The following is a 20,554-nucleotide window of genomic DNA, read 5'->3' as shown; positions in this document are numbered from 1 at the left end:
AATTAAAAGTCTAATGATGACCATCTGTAGGATTTTCCCCTCGGCGATTTGGGGGCAGGGCCCGCTTGCCGAGGGGTAAATGATGTGGGATGACGTTGGGAGGAATCCCCGACATCATCCCAGTCCCTTTAAATCTTCAGGAAGGCGGGCGGACAGCAAAAACAGCTGTCTGCCTGCTGATCTGTCAATGGCCAATTAAGGACATTGACAGGCTAATTAACCTTGTTAAAGACCCTGCCCGTTCAAACTTAAGGCTGATGGGCAGGCCAGGAGCCCCAGCAGGTTTCTGATTATTCACGAAACTGCATCCACCGGCGGGATGAAGTTTCATGTTCATTTTAAAAAAAAAGTTAATAAATTTTATGTGTTTCTTATTAACATGTCCCATCTCGTGTGGGGGACGTGTTAATAATTTTAATATTTCTCTCTATTTTTTTTTACTTTTCTTACCTGTCAGTAAACTCCGTGAGACAGCACTTAGTCTCAGGGAGCAGTGCGCACTTTGACAGTTGGGGGATCCCTCCCCCACCCTCCCCTCCCCTCCCCGCACAGGAAGCGCATAGCACTTCCCGTCGGGCAGGCCGCTGGGCAGGGCCTTAATTGGCCCGTCCACTCAAAACGGCGGCGGGCCCGGTTTCGGTGGTGGGGTTTGGCTGCCCGCTCGCCCCACCAAGGGCAAAATTGCGCCCCATTGTTGTAAAAACCCAAGTGGTTCACTCATGTCCTTTGGGGAAGGAGATCTACTGTCCTCACCTGGTCTGGCCTACATGTGACTCTTTAAAAAAAAAAATGCCCTCTGAACAAGGGCAAGGGCAATTAGGGGTGGGCAATAAATGCTGGTCGAGCCGGTGACTCCCACGAACGAATATTTAAAAAAAAAACAATGGCAGTGTGTCCTGCACCTATTCAAAGTTTTTCAGAAGCTGTTACTTAGTTATTGAATCCACGGAGCTTCTGGCCAAGTGTCGGTGGTTCTGTTCCCCTGCCTCTCCCTCCCTGGGGAACACAGGGCAGCGGTCCCGCCTTTCAATCGCTCTCCCTGGACACTGGCGCTGCGTTACTTTCGCTTTCGTTTGCAATTCAGGGACCCGGAAAGAGAATTGGAAGCGGATGCGGATTGGGAGTGAGAGGAATTTTGAGGGCGGCCCTTTATCCTGTCAGGAGTTTCGGTGCAGGGCGTCTGCAGAGAGCAACCAAAGGCATTTAAGACGGGAGGGAACTGAAACTCGTTCGGAAACTCTAATGCGCAGAGCAGCGTGGACTTTGGCAGGTAACTTGTTGTCGGGTGAGGACCTGTGCAGCTTTGGTGTACGTGCTGTAAATGGTTTTTTGTACTTTGTAGAAGAAACACCGGGGGATGTAAAGGTCGTTTCAACACGGAGTTGTTACGATCCGGAATGGGCTGCCTGAAAGGCTGGTGGAAGCAGGTTCAATACTGGAGTTCCTTTCAGAAGGGAACACTGCAAAAATACACATGAAGATGGGAATACTTGCAGGGACACGGTGAAAGAGGGGAGGGAGCAGGAAATGACCAGAGAGCTCTTTCAAAGAGCTGGCACAGGCGGGATGGGCTGAGGGATTTCTTCCTGTGCTGTAAGGTTCAAATATTATAATCCGGTTTCACCCCTGAGTCTCTTCTATACGGTTGTGTCTGGGTAAGTGTTACTCATTTTGCCCATGAAAAAGTGACGATATTCTTCTGTTTTGGACAGGTTTGCAATCTTTCCTGCTGTTGTACATCATGAATGTCACACTTAACCATTTCACCAAACTGACAGTCTCGATTATAAGGGAAGACCACCTGTCAGATTGCCGGCGATCTAACTGTCCTTGTTAATGACACATTTACAGTACAGCAGCAGCAGTAAGAGAGCAATTCCCTGAGGTATAAGTAGCACAGGGCGTGTTACTGCCTCCTTTATAACGACACGTAATCCATGTGCACAATGTACAACCAACAAGTGCTACAATGTGAGGGTGTGTCATACCGCAATATCGAAAACTGTGGATGCCCAACTACTCTCAAACGCGTTTGTGGCTGTTTGTCTCAGCATTATACCTTCCCCAATGCTTGCAGTCGGTCCATGCAAGCCTTGGAATGCAAAATATTTGCCTTGGACTGTACTTGGACAAATCCCACTCTGGCCCCAGACCATAGTGGACCCTGTTGGGCCTTCCAATTCTGTTGCCCTCTATGGATAACGTTGTTTCTGTAGCAGCCATGTAGTAACATCTGTTTTGTTGGTGTATGGACTCTCTGGAGATAGCAGCCCCACTTTGTTTATTTGACCATATGTGAAAGTGTAAATAGTATATTGAGATCCTGGATTCTGCCACTATAAGCCCTTGTCTCACCTTGTTCTACAAAATGACTTGTATAATAATGTAGCCCCTTTAATGTCACAAAACATCCCAAGATGCTTCACAGGGACACATTATGTATACAAATAAAAAATACTGACCCACATAGGGAGATATTAGGCCAGGTAACCAAAAATTTGGTCAGCGAGTTAAAATGAGGTAGGGAGGTGGAGAGGTTTTGGGGAGAGGGTAATTCCAGAGGTTAAGACCGAGGTAGCTGACAGCATAGCCACCAATGGGGGAGTGTTTAAAATTAAGAGTGGCCAGAAAAGAGGAGCACATATATTTCAGAGGGTTGTGGAGCTGGATGGAGATAGGGAGGAGACTAGGTCTTGGAGGAATTTGAAAACAAAAATGAGGATTTTTAAAAATTGAGGTGTTGCTTAACCAAGAGCAGAAGGGATGGTTGAATAGGACTTGGTGCAAATTAGGAAGCAGTCAGCAATTTTAAATGGCCTCAGATATGCACAGTTCACAGGAAGTCTTAAAAATTCCAACAACGTCTCTGTTAGTATGAGAGCTGACAGTCAGATTTCAACAGGTTAGATTTGAGTAAGGTCAGACCTATGTACCTGCCAAAATGGTGGGTTGTGCTTATTAACAGTGAAGCAGATCTGTGTTAGAAACAGATGGTGTAGTGTGCATAACAGACAAGTGTTGAAACCAATGAATGTGTTTACTTAAATGATTGAGTTACTTTCCCACAATTGACACACTTACACAAACAGTCTCTGTAAAAACACTTCTGAGGTGACAAATCTCCTGCCTTTTCCATAATTCTTGTGCTTTCTTCTATTTGGACAGCCTGAGGTTTAATTACACACAGAACATGAAAAGACTGATTCATTGAAGAATGAAATGTTAATAAGTGTAACAGCCATGATCCTGATTAAAGCAGTAATTGTTCTGCTATGTGTGTGCACTTTGACCCTGGGACAACCATCGAAACAGGCAAAATCTCCAATTAAATCCAATAAGCCGTTTGTAACAGTGTGGAATGCTCCTACTGCAACTTGCCAATCCTTGTATGGTATTCATCTCAATCTGGGAATTTTTGACATAATTGCAAATCAAAATGAATCGTTTATTGGGCAAAATGTCACCATCTTTTACGATGATAAACTGGGCTCTTACCCCCATTTTACTGAAAGTGGGATTTCTGTAAATGGGGGTGTCCCACAGAACACCAGTTTGGAAGACCATCTTGCAAAGGTCCAAGTTGACGTGGAAAAACTAGTACCTCTGAAGGACTTTGGCGGGTTGTCTGTCATCGACTGGGAGGCCTGGAGGCCATCTTGGATAAGGGACTGGGATCAGAAAGATATTTACCGCAAGAAATCAAAAGAGCTGGTCCGAAGGAGACATCCTGATTGGTCTGAGAGTCAGGTGGTCAAGCAAGCGCAAAACGAGTATGAACAAGCTGCCCGTGATTTCATGGAACAGACATTGAAGGTGGCAAAGGGCCTTAGGCCTCAGGGCTTGTGGGGCTATTATGGCTTTCCCTGTTGCTATAACAGCGTCATTTCCAAAAATTACACTGGAGAATGTCCTGATATTGAGATGAAGAGGAATGATCGTCTGTTGTGGCTCTGGAGGGAAAGTATGGCCTTATATCCAAGCATCTACCTGGATCTTCAACTTCGATCAACAGAGAACGCACGCAAGTTTGTTCATTATCGAATCAAAGAGGGCCTCCGGCTTGCTCAACTGGGAGCAAATTACAGCTTGCCTGTCTTGCCATATTCTCGGATTGTGTATGCCAACACCACGGACTTCCTGACCGAGGTAATCTCTATGGTTTTCAGTCCTCTAGTAAGGCCCTTTATATGAGGTGTGTTATCATGCCCCCAAGCTGCCAATGGAGAGCTGCACTTACAGGTCAGGGAGTTGGTCAGTAATGTCGTGGCCTGTTGTCCAGCAGGATTGAGGGATCACACTAATAATCCCATGAACGCAGGTGTCTGACAGTAGCACAGTAGCCCAGGATAGCAAAGTATGAGTGTGACTATTCAAGTGCAAAGTGTGGGGGTAGGGATACAGTTTCTGCTCTGGGCACAATCAGCAGTTCCAGTGCAAATTGCATTCAGGATTGTATACCTTTTTGAAAAGTGATTTATTTTCCCCAAGTTTTCATTCAAACTTATTTGCATATCATCAAAATCTGCCATGAATCAGTGCAATTGGACTATGTTTTAAAACAATTTATTATATATAAAATAAAATTTTGCTTTATAAATTATTTTGAGATCTATTTAAGAGTGGTAACTTGGTAAAGTTTGATTAACACAGCTGAAAAAGGTTTTATCACGTAAAAAAGGGGGTTTCAGTTACAGTGTCAATCTACCATCTGTGAGTGGGAGTGGGGAGGCAGTGGTGAAGTGGTAATGTCACTGGACTAGTAATCTAGAGACCCAGGCTAATACTCTGGGGATGTGGGTTCCAATCCCATCATAGCAGCTTGTGGAATTTAAATTCAATTAATTAAATCTGGAATTGAAAGCTACTATTAATAATGGTGACCATGAAACTATCGTTGATTGTCATAAAGGACACATCTAGTCCACTAATGTCCTTTAGGGAAAGAAATCTTCTGGCCTACATGTGACTCCAGACCCATAGCAATGTGGTGGACTCTTAAACTGCCCTCTGAGATGGCTTAGTAAGCCATTTCGAGGGAAATTAGGGATGGGCAACAATTCTGGCCTTGCCAGTGATGCCCACAACCCTTGAAAGAATGTTTCTTTTAAAAGTAACCTGATATTAAAGTCCAGAAAATAACTTTTACGAAATCCACAACACAGTTTTCTGGTTAGATTGCGGTACTGTCGTCCTTTGTCACTTTAAAAAAAAGTTTGATTCAAAACCTTTGAAAACACACCAATTATCGTCCTCGTGTCAGCCTAAATTTTGGAGTCCCCTCAAAGGCCTACGAACAAATGCAGTTATCAGAAACTCCCAATGGCGACTCATTCACCCTTCTGGGCAAGGCCAGTTTTGTGAATGGGGCCTGCGTCTAGCACAATGTTTTTAAAATTAGCCCAAAGATGGTGGCAATGATTTCTGCTGAACTCAGTTTGCGATTAAAATTCTGGAACCCTCCACAACCCGGTTGCGACAATATCTGGAAAATTGCGCCAAAAATAAACCAGCGTAACTGAGAAGAAATTCCAGTCCTGTGTATTTCTGAAAATAAATCTAAAGGATCACCAAAGGAAATATTGAGCTAAACAGACCCAAAATTTCCTAGGTTCAGTTTCTAGTCTGCAGTGAATTGGCTGACCTCAATGGTGCCGCTGTGTTAGGAGAGTTAAATTATCCAGGGTTACTGCTCTTAATTGCTATCCATTGAACCTTTGTGCATACATGGACAGCAACACTCACCTATCAAGCTTGGTTGTGATGTCCTCCAAGATGAGTAATCTGCCCATACTCACTGACTAAACTCAGTATGAAGTCGTGTTTCTTTAATTCATTCACGGCATGTGGGCTTCACTGGCTGGGTCAGCATTTACTGCCCATTCCTAGCTGACCTTGAGAAGGTGGTAAGCTGCCTTCTTGAACCTCTTTCTAGGAGTTAACCGTGCTAAATTGTTGAAAGACTGGAAGCGCTGTGAAAAAGAAATCTGGGAACACAAGGCTGAGGGGGGTGAGATAGGTGAATGTTGAAATATTTATTTTGCATTCTTCATTTGGCTTTAGTGCGAAAATCCAAACAAATCACCACAGGAGAAAACATATTCCAGACAAACTGTTGGGTTAAGACAAGATCCAGTTCGATAACCTGTGATGGAGGCATGACCAGAATCTCAAACAGTAACACCACAGTCTTATCTGTTCCTGAATCTTTCAGATTGACTTGATCCACACTATTGGAGAGAGTGTAGCAATGGGAGCTGCAGGGATTGTCCTTTGGGGGAACTCAGATTATGCCCGCTCTAAGGTAAAATACATCATTTGGTTATTTTGTTGGAACTGTAATGAAAATTAAAGCACCTACACTTTAGAGGTGTTCTGTACCTTAAAGGTTTATTTTTCATGTTTCAAGCTTCATTTACCTAATAACTGTTGGGCTATTTTTTCCATTTTCTTTTGTTACTATGATCGGACGTAACAACCACAGAATAATATTTTTGTCTTTAATGAGCTTATGTTACACGATTTAACATGAGTACTCAGTTAACTCATACAACACAATTCCATACAATTATTTGATTGTTTATTATTGCTGAAAAAAGACATTTTGTCGAAGCTTTTCATCTTGCACTCAGCAGGACAATCGCAAGAATACCAATGTCAGGGGAAGCAACAACTTTATACTGTATGAGAAGAGGGTGCTGATTGGTTGGCATGTGGACACTGATTGTTAGAGGCGTTGCCATGGAGAATGCACCAGTTAATGGTGACTGACAGTTAACTGCCAAGCATTGTTTGAAATTTAAACCAGGCAGCTTGACTGTGATTAGTCAAGGCATTGCCCTGAGGAATGAACCAGTGAATGGCTATCACTTATTTTGTTTAGCTGAAACAGGCACAATGTATATACATATACATAAGAACAAAAAAACTGCGGATGCTGGAAATCCAAAACAAAAACAGAATTACCTGGAAAAACTCAGCAGGTCTGGCAGCATCGGCGGAGAAAAAAAGAGTTGACGTTTCGAGTCCTCATGACCCTTCGACAGAACTTGCGTTCGAGTCCAAGAAAGAGTTGAAATATAAGCTGGTTTAAGGTGTGTGTGTGGGGGGCGGAGAGATAGAGAGACAAAGAGGTGGAGGGGGGGGTGGGGGTGTGTGGTTGTAGGGACAAACAAGCAGTGATAGAAGCAGATCATCAAAAGATGTCAACGACAATAGTACAATAGAACACATAGGTGTTAAAATTAAAGTTGGTGATATTATCTAAACGAATGTGCTAATTAAGAATGGATGGTAGGGCACTCAAGGTATAGCTCTAGTGGGTTTTTTTTTATATATAATGGAAATAGGTGGGAAAAGGAAAATCTTTATAATTTATTGGAAAAAAAAAAGGGAAGGGGGAAACAGAAAGGGGGTGGGGATGGGGGAGGGAGCTTACGACCTAAAGTTGTTGAATTCAATATTCAGTCCAGAAGGCTGTAAAGTCCCTAGTCGGAAGATGAGGTGTTGTTCCTCCAGTTTGCGTTGGGCTTCACTGGAACAATGCAGCAAGCCAAGGACAGACATGTGGGCAAGAGAGCAAGATGGAGTGTTGAAATGGCAAGCGACAGGGAGGTTTGGGTCATTCTTGCGGACAGACCGCAGGTGTTCTGCAAAGCGGTCGCCCAGTTTACGTTTGGTCTCTCCAATGTAGAGGAGATCACATTGGGAGCAACGGATGCAGTAGACTAAGTTGGGCGAAATGCAAGTGAAATGCTGCTTCACTTGAAAGGAGTGTTTGGGTCCTTGGACGGTGAGGAGAGAGGAGGTGAAGGGGCAGGTATTGCATTTTTTGCGTGGGCATGGGGTGGTGCCATAGGAGGGGGTTGAGGAGTAGGGGGTGATGGAGGAGTGGACCAGGGTGTCCCGGAGGGAGCGATCCCTACGGAATGCCGATAAGGGGGGTGAAGGGAAGATGTGTTAGGTGGTGGCATCATGCTGGAGTTGGCGGAAATGGCGGAGGATGATCCTTTGAATGCGGAGGCTGGTGGGGTGATAAGTGAGGACAAGAGGGACCCTATCATGTTTCTGGGAGGGAGGAGAAGGCGTGAGGGCGGATGCGCGGATGCGCGGGAGATGGGCCGGACACGGTTGAGGGACCTGTCAACGACCGTCGGTGGAAAACCTCGGTTAAGGAAGAAGGAGGACATGTCAGAGGAACTGTTTTTGAATGTAGCATCATCGGAACAGATGCGACGGAGGCGAAGGAATTGAGAGAATGGGATGGAGTCCTTACAGGAAGCAGGGTGTGAGGAGCTGTAGTCGAGATAACTGTGGGAGTCGGTGGGTTTGTAATGGATATTGGTGGACAGTCTATCACCAGAGATTGAGACAGAGAGGTCAAGGAAGGGAAGGGAAGTGTCAGAGATGGACCACGTGAAAATGATGGAGGGGTGGAGATTGGAAGCAAAATTAATTAATTTTTCCAAGTCCTGACGAGAGCATGAAGCGGCACCGAAGTAATCATCGATGTACCGGAGAAAGAGTTGTGGAAGGGGGCCGGAGTAGGACTGCAACAAGGAATGTTCCACATACCCCATAAAGAGAAAGGCATAGCTGGGGCCCATGCGGGTACCCATAGCCACACCTTTTATTTGGAGGAAGTGAGAGGAGTTGAAGGAGAAATTGTTCAGTGTGAGAACAAGTTCAGCCAGACGGAGGAGAGTAGTGGTGGATGGGGATTGTTCGGGCCTCTGTTCGAGGAAGAAGCTAAGGGCCCTCAGACCATCCTGGTGGGGGATGGAGGTGTAGAGGGATTGGACGTCCATGGTGAAGAGTAAGCGGTTGGGGCCAGGGAACTGGAAATTGTTGATGTGACGTAAGGTGTCAGAGGAATCACGGATGCAGGTGGGAAGGGACTGGACAAGGGGAGAGAGAAGGGAGTCAAGATAACGAGAAATGAGTTCTGTGGGGCAGGAGCAAGCTGAGACGATCGGTCTACCGGGGCAGTTCTGTTTGTGGATTTTGGGTAGGAGATAGAAGCGGGCCGTCCGAGGTTGGGCGACTATCAGGTTGGAAGCTGTGGGAGGGAGATCCCCAGAGGAGATGAGGTCAGTGACAGTCCTGGAAACAATGGCTTGATGTTCAGTCGTGGGGTCATGGTCCAGGGAGAGGTAGGAGGAAGTGTCTGTGAGTTGACGCTCAGCCTCCGCGAGGTAGAGGTCAGTGCGCCAGACAACAACAGCACCACCCTTGTCAGCGGGTTTGATGACAATGTCAGGGCTGGACCTGAGAGAATGGAGTGCAGTAAGTTCAGAGAGAGACAGGTTAGAATGGGTGAGAGGAGCAGAGAAATTGAGATGACTAATGTCGCGCCGACAGTTCTCAATGAAAAGATCGAGAGAAGGTAAGAATCCAGAGGGAGGGGTCCAGGTGGAGGGAGAATATTGGAGATGGGTAAAAGGATCTGTTGAACTGAGAGAGGACTCCTGCCCAAAGAAGTGAGCCCGGAGACGAAGACGGCGGAAGAAGAGTTCAGTATCATGCCGAGCCCGAAATTCATTGAGGTGAGGGCGTAAGGGTATGAAACTAAGTCCTTTGCTGAGCACTGAACATTCAGCATCGGAGAGGGGAAGGTCAGGGGGTATAGTGAATACACGGCTGGGGTTGGGATTGGAAGAAAGGGTGGGGACGGAGGAACAGGCAGGGGTGGGGGGTCCTAGATGGGTGTTGGTGTCGATGAGTTGTTGTAGCTTGCGTTCCTTAGCACTTGAGAGAAAGAGAAAAAGTTTCTTGTTGAGGCGTCGGATGAGCCGAAGGATAAAATGAAACTGGGGGCACGCGCAGCTTTGAAAAAGGGTACGGCGGTGCTGCTGGAGGGAGAGGTCGAGTGTGTTCATATGGCGGCGCATGGCACTGAGTGTGGATTTCAGAATGTGACGGGAACAGCAGTCCGAGAAACGTTTTATGTCCCGGAGATACCTGTAATCCTGGGTGGGTTCGAAACATGAGGGGTGGAATTTCAGTTGAAATCCACGTGGGGTAAGTCGGAGACGGAGACAGTCACTGAGAAAGGAGATATGGCTGTGAAAGCGGGTTTTAGTAAACACCTTGTCAAACACTAGGAGGGAAATGGAAAGCAAAGAAGGTGAGCAAGACAACAGAGAGATACGGAAATCTTGTCGCAGAGAGGAACAGAACTTCTTCAAGGAGGTAGGCATTTCTTGAAGAGCAGTGGCAGTCAATTAAACACAGAGATAAGAACAACACCCTGGTCCACTCTTCCATCACCCCCTACTCCTCAACCCCCTCCTATGGCACCACCCCATGCCCACGCAAAAAATGCAATACCTGCCCCTTCACTTCCTCTCTCCTCACCGTCCAAGGACCCAAACACTCCTTTCAAGTGAAGCAGCATTTCACTTGCATTTCGCCCAACTTAGTCTACTGCATCCGTTGCTCCCAATGTGATCTCCTCTACATTGGAGAGACCAAACGTAAACTGGGCGACCGCTTTGCAGAACACCTGCGGTCTGTCCGCAAGAATGACCCAAACCTCCCTGTCGCTTGCCATTTCAACACTCCACCCTGCTCTCTTGCCCACATGTCTGTCCTTGGCTTGCTGCATTGTTCCAGTGAAACCCAACGCAAACTGGAGGAACAACACCTCATCTTCCGACTAGGGACTTTACAGCCTTCTGGACTGAATATTGAATTCAACAACTTTAGGTCGTAAGCTCCCTCCCCCATCCCCACCCCCTTTCTGTTTCCCCCTTCCTTTTTTTTTTCCAATAAATTATAAAGATTTTCCTTTTCCCACCTATTTCCATTATATATAAAAAAAAACCCACTAGAGCTATACCTTGAGTGCCCTACCATCCATTCTTAATTAGCACATTCGTTTAGATAATATCACCAACTTTAATTTTAACACCTATGTGTTCTACTGTACTATTGTCGTTGACATCTTTTGATGATCTGCTTCTATCACTGCTTGTTTGTCCCTACAACCACACACCCCCACCCCCCCCCTCCACCTCCTTGTCTCTCTATCTCTCCGCCCCCCACACACACACCTTAAACCAGCTTATATTTCAACTCTTTCTTGGACTCGAACGCAAGTTCTGTCGAAGGGTCATGAGGACTCGAAACGTCAACTCTTTTCTTCTCCGCCGATGCTGCCAGACCTGCTGAGTTTTTCCAGGTAATTCTGTTTTTGTTTACAATGTATATACATATTCTTTCTGTTTACAAATAACAGAGCCCTGTGTATTAATATATGTGACTTCCAGTACACGCAAAAGCGCCACACTGCAAGCTCAACTGACAATCTTAAACTGGTTGTCAGCGTAATTTTTAGTACACTGAGGATTATTTAGTAAATGTTTTCCAATTGTGCAATCACATCTAATGTTGGACACAGCGTTTTGAGTTTTGCAAGCACTGGCTGGTTGAGCATGGTGAGCAAATGGTCTGTACCCTGCCCATTGCAAGCAGTGGGAGGGACATGCTTTTTGATATGATCTGCCAGTCTTTGGGACATATGGCCTACATATCAAACGGGAGACAGTGCTATTGTCATTGGTGAGAACCCAGGTAATGCTCTGTGGACCTGGGTTTGAATTCCACCATGGCAGATGGTGAAATTTGAATCAATTAAAAAAAAATCTGGAATTAAAAGTCTGATGATGACTATGAAACCATTCCTGACTGTCATAAGAAAAACCCACCTGGTTCACTAATGTCATTTAGGAAAGGAAATCTGTCACCCTTACCCTCTGGCCTACATGTGGCTTCAGACCCTCAGCAATGTGATTGACTCTTAAATGCCCTCTGAATGAAAGCCATTAGGGATGGGCAATAAATGCTGGCCTAGCCAGTGACACCCACATCCCATGAATGAATACAAAAAAATACCTAGCATCACACTGAAATTCACATACCATATTACTCATTTGTGTGATAGGCAGGATGTCTTTTTGGCTTGACGGCAGTACCATGTTAGTGGCGAATATCACTCGTGTTGCTACTGCATAGTAGCAATGTGAAACAGCTAGCTTCAACAGTTGCTCAAATTTTTGAGATACCTTGCTCTTCCAGGGTAATCTGAGGTAGACTGGGGACTTTACAGGGCCGAAAGCAAAGGCCTTAGGCCTATTCATGAGTTTGCACGAGATACAGCGTGAAATGATCTGATCGGGGTAGTCATTATCCCGCAGGATGCTTTTGATGTGCCCTATTTCAGCATCAAGCTCTCATTGTGAGCAAATGGCTTGGGCCCTACTTACAAGGTTGCCAATAAGGCCAGCCTTATAGCGCGTGGAACTGTAAGAATCCCAATATGTGTATTGATCAGTGAAGATCGGCTTGCGGTAGACCGTGGTAGAGAACCCCCTGGCAGATTTCTCCACTAGTACTTCAAGGAAAGGGATTTCATTTGACTGCTGCACTTAAGGAAATGATAGATATTTGCACTGCAGCCCTATATCACGGCGATCTAGACCTGCCACTGTTGCATGAACCAGTATTCATTGAGCTTATGAACTCGGTAACTCGTGCAGTTGAGTTCAGCTTTAACAGCACCATGTATGCCCAAATAGATAGCGTTGCCATGGGATCTCCCTCGGCCCAGCTTTTGAAAACATCTTTGTTGAGTTCCATGAGAAACGTGTCTTCGATGGAATGACACCTAACCTCCTGCCACTTGCATATTTCTGATATGTGGATGATACGTTTGCTATATTTAAATCCGTAGCAGCATATAATAAATGCCTTGCATGTCTTAATGGGCTCCATCCTGCGCTCAAATTCACCTTTGAAATGGAGCATCGCCATTACATTACCATTGGGTTATTTGAAGGTGAAGGAAATATATTTAAGAAGCAGGAAATATAAATAATGAAATACTTTGTTTCTTGTTTAGGAATCTTGCCTTGCTTTGAAAGCATATATCAGTGGAATATTGGGTAACTATATTGTTAACGTAACAAATGCTGCAATGATCTGCAGTTGGTTGCTGTGCACAAACCATGGCAGATGTGTGCGAACAAGCAAAGATACCCACGCTTTTCTGCACCTAAATCCAGACACCTTCGCTGTGAGGGTAAACCTTTCAGACAAAGGCCCGGCATTCTTCCTGCAGGGACAGATGGCTGAGAAAGACATAAGAGAAATGGCGACCAGATTTCAGTGCCAGTGCTACAGTGGATGGCTGGGAGCACACTGCGAGATCGCAAACGGATAGACCAGTGATGCTGTGTAACTTTTGGGTCTGGGCTTAAAAGTGAACAAACACTAACCTGCAGTCATCGTTTACTTCATGTTTTCATTGGTGGTTCACTTTTGATAAATTAAAACCAAAAAAATGTTGTAAAAACTCAGCAGGTCAGGCAGCAACTATGGAGTGAGAAACGGAGGTAAATGTTTCAGATCAAAAGCCTTTCATCAGAACATGGGACCTGAAAATTAACTCTGCTTCTCTGTCCACAGATGCTGCCTGTTTTGCTGAATATTTCCTACTTTTTCTGTTTTAATTTCAGGTTTCCAGCATTTGCGGTATTTCGCTTTTGTATCATTTTTGATGAGTTTGCCTTCCTCTGGTATCATTACCATAATACACAGTGAATATCCAATAAAGTGTTTTGCCCACAGGTCACTGACAATTTTTCACAACAAGTTGTTAGTATTGTTTTGTGTTTCAATCTGGTCAATGAAATAGAATATATTTTTAATTGTTTTTGATTCAATTCCTATCTGGAAGGTGGAGAATTGTGCAATTGTGTGGTTTCTTGAGCTCCTCCAGCTATCTGCTACATTGTCTAAATGTGTGACTCTATTCCACGAAGCTGGGGTTAACACCAATCATTATACCTAGGGCAGAGCTGCAGTAGGCTATTCTTATGCCCTGGTCCGGCAAACCTCATACATGCAGATTGTCCATGACGGTCAATATTCCATCAAAGTCTTTCTCGTTTGTATCACTCAGTATCATATCAGATGATGCATTCATCACAAGCAAGCAGCAATCTCCCCTTGTATTTTATCACATTTGGGAAGTATTCAGAAAAGTAGTGCAGATAGAACCCCACAATGTTTCAGCATGGATTTTAAAAATAAATTTAGTAAGTTTCTAACAATACAGCAAATGGAATTAAAAGAACATTATTTAATCAGCTCCCCCACTCCCCCCACCTCCATTAATTTTTGTAAGAGGAAGAATCCCTTTGTTTCTTTCTCTCTTGCCTGCCTGGGCTTCCTATGCTGCAATCCATTGGCAGCCAGGTTACTCACCTAGTTCCAGACCTCTGCCAGCGCTGCAAACTGCTCACAATGTTAGCAGCTTATTACCGGTAGACTTTATCAATTGTGGTGTTAAGATTGTCATGGCGAAATCATTCCACAATGAAGATCAGCTAAACTTAGAATCTAAGTATGACTCACAGAGCCATAAGGGAGCTTCGGAAGTTACTAAGAAGGTGTCTTTTTTGAGTATTTAACTTAACTGAACAGCTTTCCTTCGGCCTCCCTCCACGAGTTGGCGCTGTCTCCAGCGGGTCCGCTCCACTCTCTTCTCCAGTTGGTGACACTGGAGTGCAGTTTTTGTTTGCAGTAGATTCTTCAGTTGGGGTTTGGTGACTGAGGGAGTTTAATGGCTAAATTAAGGGTTAAATTCTATCTAAAGTCTAGGCTTTCTTTAATTTAGCAATTAACTAAAAGTTGCTGTTAGGGTTGGAAGAAGGTGAGTTTTAGTCCAGCCTTAAATAGGGCTCATAAAGGCTCTGCTTGCAACTGCAACTAATTAATTAGATAACTGGCTTAATCAGGTTTTCAGAGGCTAGGTTCAGAGAGTATCAAAGTAAGCTATCTTATAGTGCTGACTTTGTCTGCACTAGAGTGCTGTGTTTGGCTGCAGTAGAGTGCTTCAGTTGAAGTTTGGTGATTGAGGGAGTTTAGTGAGAAGGGAGGAGATGCTCCTTTCTTTTTCTACCTTTCCTCAGAAAGAAGAGTGGTGGCCTTGGTAAGTAGAAACTGGTGAGTAAATTAGTGAAATGTAACATTTTTAAACAAGTTGATATATTTGGATTTAACTGAGAAGCGACATGTTTAAGGAATATTTAGGGGCAATATAACAAAGTAATATAAATAATCCAAAGTAGAGTAAAGTTGACGTAAGGGAAGTAGAGTTAAGGCATGGCAGGGCAGTTCAGTCACGTGGAATGCGTGTCCTGTAATATGTGCGAAGTCATGGACGCTACCGCTGTCCTAGCTGACCATATGTGCAGGAAATACTGCCAACTGCAGAAACTTGAGCTCTGGGTTTCAGAGCTTGAGTGGTGGCTGAAGTCACTATGGCACATCCTCGAGGATGAGAGCTACGTGGATAGCACATTCGGAGAGGTGGTCACACCGCAGCTTAAGGGCCTGGAAACAGGGAATGGGTGACAACTAGGCAGCCCAAGAGAAGTGGGCAGGTGGTACTGGAGCCCCCTGGGATCCCTCACACAAATCGGTTTTCCTTTTTGGAAGCTGGTGAGGGCACTAGTTCCTCAGAGGAGTGCAGTCAGAGCCAGGTTTGTGCCACCACAAGTGGTTCAGCTGTACAGGAGGGGCGGAAGAAGAAAGAAAGAGCTATAGGGGATTCATTAGTTAGGGGAACAGACAGGTGTTTCTGTGGCCGTCAATATGAGTCCAGGATGGTATGTTGCCTCCCTAGTGCCAGGATCAAGGATGTCACAGAGCGGCTGCAGGATATTCTTCTTGGGGAGGTCAATCAGCCAGTGGTTGTGGTTCACTGGGTAGGAAGGGGATGTAGTCCTGCAATCAGAATTTAGGGAGCTAGGTAGAAAATTAGCAGGCAGGACCTCAAATGTAGTAATCTCCAGATTACTCCCAGTGCCATGTGCCGGTGAATACAGAAATAGGAGGATAAGGCAGATGAATGCATGACTGGAAAGATGGTGCAGGAGGGAGGGCTTTAGATTTCTGGGGCTCTGGGACTGGCTCTGGGGGAGATGGTACCTGTACAAACCAGATGGGTTGCACTGGAACAGAGCGGGCACTGAGTTCCTTATGGGGTGTTTTGCTAGTGTTGTTGTGAGGGCTTTAAACTAACTCGACAGGGATGCAAGAAGCAAGAGAAAATATTAGAGAGGAATACCAGGGTACACAAAATACTGGGGGGGACAGATGGCACTACTATAGAAAATAGTAAGTTATTAGGTAAAGTTGGGTCAAGGAAGAAAGTAACAAAATCTAAATCAGAGTTACTATGCAAGCAAGTGAATGCACGGAGTATAGTAAATAAGATTGGGGAGTTACAGGTACAGATTGCCATGTGGAAATGTGATGTGGTGATAACAGAGTTGATAACCTGGCTCGAGGAAGGGCAGAACTGGGTATTAAATATTTCTGGGTACAAGGTGTTCAGAAGAGATAGGAAAGGAGGAGGAGTGGTGGTATTGATTAAAGGGAGCATTGCAGTGCTGGAGAAAGAGAATGACCCAGAGGGTTCAAGGACAGAATCAATTTGGCTAGAGCTAAGGAACAAAAAGGGTGCAATTACATTGTTCGGTTTAGTCTATAGACCGCCAAATAGTGAGAAGAACATAGAAGAACAGATCTGCATGGAAATTACAGAGATGCAAGCATTATAGAGTAGTTATAATGGGTGACTTTAATTACCTGACTATAGACTGTGATAGTGTGAAGGGCAGAGAGGGCCCTTCTTAGACTGTGTTCAGGAGAATTTTATACAGCAGCATGTGTCCAATCCAACAAGAAAAGATGTGCTGTTGGACCTGGTTCTTGGAAATGAGGTGGGCCAAGTAGATCAAGTGTCAGTGGGGGAGCATTTAGGAACCAGCAATCATTGAATTGTACATTTTAGGATAATGACAGAAAAGGACGATAGGCAATCCAGAGTAAGAATAATTAACTGGACAAGAGCCGACTTCGATGGGACAAGGATGAAGTTAGGAACGAAGGTTTGGCAGAAAAAATTGTAGCTGAACAATAGGCTACCTTCAAAAAAGAATTGGTTTGGGCACTGTCAAGGTATACTCCATCAAAGGGGAAAGGTAGGCAAACAAATCCAGAGCTCCCTGGATGAAAAAGGAGATTGAAATTAAGATAAAGAAGAAAAATTGCACTTATGACAGGTGTCAGGTAGAAAATACAATTGAGAACCAAGAGGAATACAGAAGGTTCAGAGCAGAGTTGAAAAAACATTTTAGAGAAGGGAAGAGGGATTATGAAAAAAGACTGGCAGCTAACATAAAGGGAAATCCCAAAGTCTTCTATAGACATATAAAGAGTAAAAGGATGAGGAAGCCGATTAGGGACCTAAAAGGGAATTTACACATGGAAGAAGGGGCCATGGCTGAGGTATTAAATGAATATTTTGCATCCATCTTTATCAAGGAGGTAAATGCCACACAGGCCATGGTGACAGACAAGGAAACTCTGTCACTAGAAGGATTCAAAATTGACAAGGAGGAAGTGTTGAATAAACTTTTGGTACTTAAAGTTGACAAGGTACTAGGACCAGATGAAATGCATCCAAGGATACTGAAAGAATTGAGAGTAGGAATTATAGGGACACTGGCCATAATCTTTCAGTTTTCCCTAGACTCAGGGCAATCACATAGCTTGGTGTAGTCGACGGACGGCCAAACAGTGAGAAGGACATGGAAGAACAAACCCAGAGGACTAGAGAATTGCAAATTATGCCCTTGTTCAAAAAAGGTTGTAAGAATAAACCCAGCAACAGACCAGCAACTTCAGTGGTGGGTAAGATTCTACAAACAGTTATTCAGGATAGAATTAATGGAAAAATATGGATTGATAAGGAAGAGCCAGCATGGATTGCTAAAGGAGAAATCATGTTTAACTAATTTGCTGGAATTTTTTTGAAGCAGTAACAGAAAAGATCGATGAAGGTAATGCTGTTGATCTGATGTACATGGATTTTCAAAAGGCGTTTGACATAGTGCCACACAACAGACTTATGAGAAAAGTAATTACTCATGGAATAAAAGGGACAGTAGCAAAGTGGATACACAATTGGCTGAAAAATAGGAAGCAGGGAGTAATGGTCAATGGATATTTTTTGGGCTGGAGGGAAGGGTGGAATGGGTCTGCTGGAGACAGAATCTCAGAATTTTAATTGTTCAGGAGGCCATTCGGCCCATCGTGTCTGCACCGAATTTCCAAATAAGCATTATGACTTAGTGCCATTCCCCTGCAATGGAAGGTTTCTAGTGGAATTCCCCAGGGGTTGTTATGGGACCCTTGCTTTTCCTGATATATATTAATGATCTAGATCTTGGTGTGCAGGGGTCAATTTCAAAGTTTGTGGATGATACGAAGCTTGGGAGAGTTGTGAACTGTGAGGAGGACAGTGTGGAACTTCAGGAGGACAAAGACAAGTTGGTGGAGTGGGCAGATAGGTGGCAGATGAAGTTCAATGCGGAGAAATGTGAGGTGATTCATTTTGGTAGGAAGAACATGGACAGACAATATAAAATAAGGGGTGAACTTTTAAAGGGGCTGCAGGAGCAGAAAGTCTTGGGTATATATAGATTATTGAAGGTGGCAGGACAGGTGGAGAGAGCAGTTAATAAAGCATATAATATCCTCGGCTTTATTAATAGTGGCCTGGAGTATAAGAGCAGGGAGGTTATGCTGAATTTATATAAGACACTCATTAGACCTCAGCTGGAATATTGTGTACAGTTCTGGGTACCACATTATAGAAAGGATGTGAACACATTGGAGAGAGTGCAGAAGAGGTTCACAAGAGTAGTTCTAGGGTTAAGAAACTTCAGCTATGAGGATGGATTGGAGAGGCTGGGACTGTTCTCCTTGGAGAGAAGAAGGCTAAGAGGAGATTTGATAGTGCTTTTCAAAATCATGAAAGGGGCTGGACAGAGAAGTTGTTCCCGCTGGTAAAAGGATCCAGAACGAGAGGGCACAGATTTAAATCGATTTGCAAAATAAGCAAATACAATGTGAGAAAGCTTTTTTCCCACAGTGAGCGTTTCAGGTCTGGAATGCACTGCCTGGAAGTGTGGTGGAGGCAGGTTCAATCGAGGCATTCAAGAAGGCATGAGATGATTATTTAAATAGAAACAATGTGCAAGGGCACTGGGAAAAGGCAGGGCAATGGCACTAAGTCATAATGCTTATTTGGAGAGATGATGCAGACATGATGGGCTGAATGGCCTCCTATGCCATTAAAATTCTAAGATTCTGTCTCCATCGGACCCGCTTCGCTTTTCCCTCCAGTTGGCGGTGCTGTCTCCGGTGGACCCGCTCCGGGGAATCACTTCAAACATTTGTGGTGTCACGGCAACGGGGGGGTCAAAGCTGCAGGCTGGACTCAGGCCTCACCTGTGGGGAGTGGCCTAGGCCTTGCCTGAAGGTGTTTGGGGGAAGCCGGGTCCCAGGACTGGAAGACTTACAGTGAAAAATAATTCACCTGGGATTCCATTGAAATTCTGTATGGAATAAAGTGAGAACATTCTGTGATTTGGTGACACCAGAGAGCCGGTAATGGAGAATTTGGAATATGGATGACCAGTATTTAATGCGCCCCTTGAGGGGATGGGGACCCCGCCACCTCACCCTGATTAAGTGCGGGGCAGAAAGGCTACCCACCAATTGAGGCAGATAAGTGGACAACTTATTCCCAATGCCTCATTGCGCCACTGCTGGTATTCAACCAACAACAGACAGGGGACTCGCCATGTGAGGAGACTGACAAGCAAACTCTCTGGGATTTGCCAGTAGTCTAGTAGATCTCCCGTGGTGGCGAACATCACTCCCACTATCCGTTCCCCCATTCCCTCCCCTCCCTCACTCCCTCCCCCACCCCCGTCCCTCCCTCCCTCCTCCCCCCCACCCCCCCCAACCCCCCCCCCCCCCCCCCACTGCACCCCCACCCCCAGTATATACAAACCTACGAATTAGGAACAGGAGTAGGTGACTCGGCCCCTGGAGCCAGCTCCACTATTCAGTAAGATCATAATATGGATTATTGGGGCAGAACCACAGTATGTGGCACCACAGAACCAGTAATCATAGACTCACAGAATTGTTACAGCACACAAGGAGGCATATGGCCCCTCCACCCTGTGCTGGCTCTACGAAGGAGCAGTTCGCCTAGTGTCACTCACCCGCCTTCTCACTGTAGCCCTGCACCTCCTTCCTTTTCAGATAATGATACAATTACCTCTTGAATGCCCCAGCAGAACCAGCCTGCATCACAATGTCAGCAGGCAGTGCATTCCAGATCCTAACCATTCGCTGCATAAAAAAGTTCTTCCTCGTAGCCATTGCTCCTTTTGCCAATCACCTTAAATCTGCGCTTTCTCATTCATGATCCTTCCACCAATGAGAATAGTTTCTCTCTACCTACTCTGTCAGATCCTTCATGATTTTGAATACCTCCATCAAATCTCCTCTCAACCTTTTTTCCAAGAACAGTCCTAATTTCTCCAATCTGTTTACATAACTGAATTTCCTCTGCATCCTTTCTAATGCTTTCACATCCTTCCCAGAGTGTGGTGCCCAAGACTGG

General features: G+C 44.9%; 2 protein-coding genes across 3 annotated transcripts in view; both read left to right on the top strand.

The window, feature by feature from the left end:
• The window catches only part of LOC121279976 (cadherin EGF LAG seven-pass G-type receptor 3-like), a 642,224-nt gene extending 640,387 nt beyond the window's left edge, over positions 1-1,837 (top strand). The window contains exons 62-63 of the mRNA XM_041191598.1: positions 1,085-1,270; positions 1,713-1,837. Of these exons, the coding sequence (XP_041047532.1) occupies positions 1,085-1,270; positions 1,713-1,837 (311 nt within the window). The remainder of the gene's footprint in view (positions 1-1,084; positions 1,271-1,712) is intronic.
• On the top strand, positions 1,076-13,625 carry LOC121280333 (hyaluronidase-like). 2 transcript variants are annotated; one of them, XM_041192217.1, is made up of 4 exons: positions 1,076-1,270; positions 3,166-4,146; positions 6,212-6,301; positions 12,899-13,625. In XM_041192217.1, the coding sequence occupies exons 2-4, from the start codon at positions 3,220-3,222 to the stop codon at positions 13,217-13,219; spliced, it is 1,338 nt and encodes a 445-aa protein (XP_041048151.1). In that variant the 5' UTR covers positions 1,076-1,270; positions 3,166-3,219; the 3' UTR covers positions 13,220-13,625. The 2 variants fall into 2 exon arrangements, with proteins under 2 accessions (XP_041048151.1, XP_041048152.1); XM_041192218.1 differs by lacking the exon at positions 1,076-1,270 and adding an exon at positions 1,346-1,655.
• Positions 13,626-20,554: the final 6,929 nt, after the last annotated feature.

Source organism: Carcharodon carcharias, chromosome 7 (genome assembly GCF_017639515.1).
Source record: "Carcharodon carcharias isolate sCarCar2 chromosome 7, sCarCar2.pri, whole genome shotgun sequence".
Lineage (NCBI taxonomy): Eukaryota > Metazoa > Chordata > Chondrichthyes > Lamniformes > Lamnidae > Carcharodon > Carcharodon carcharias.
Note: the sequence above shows the minus strand (reverse complement) of the source record. Positions and strands in the feature narration are given on the sequence as shown.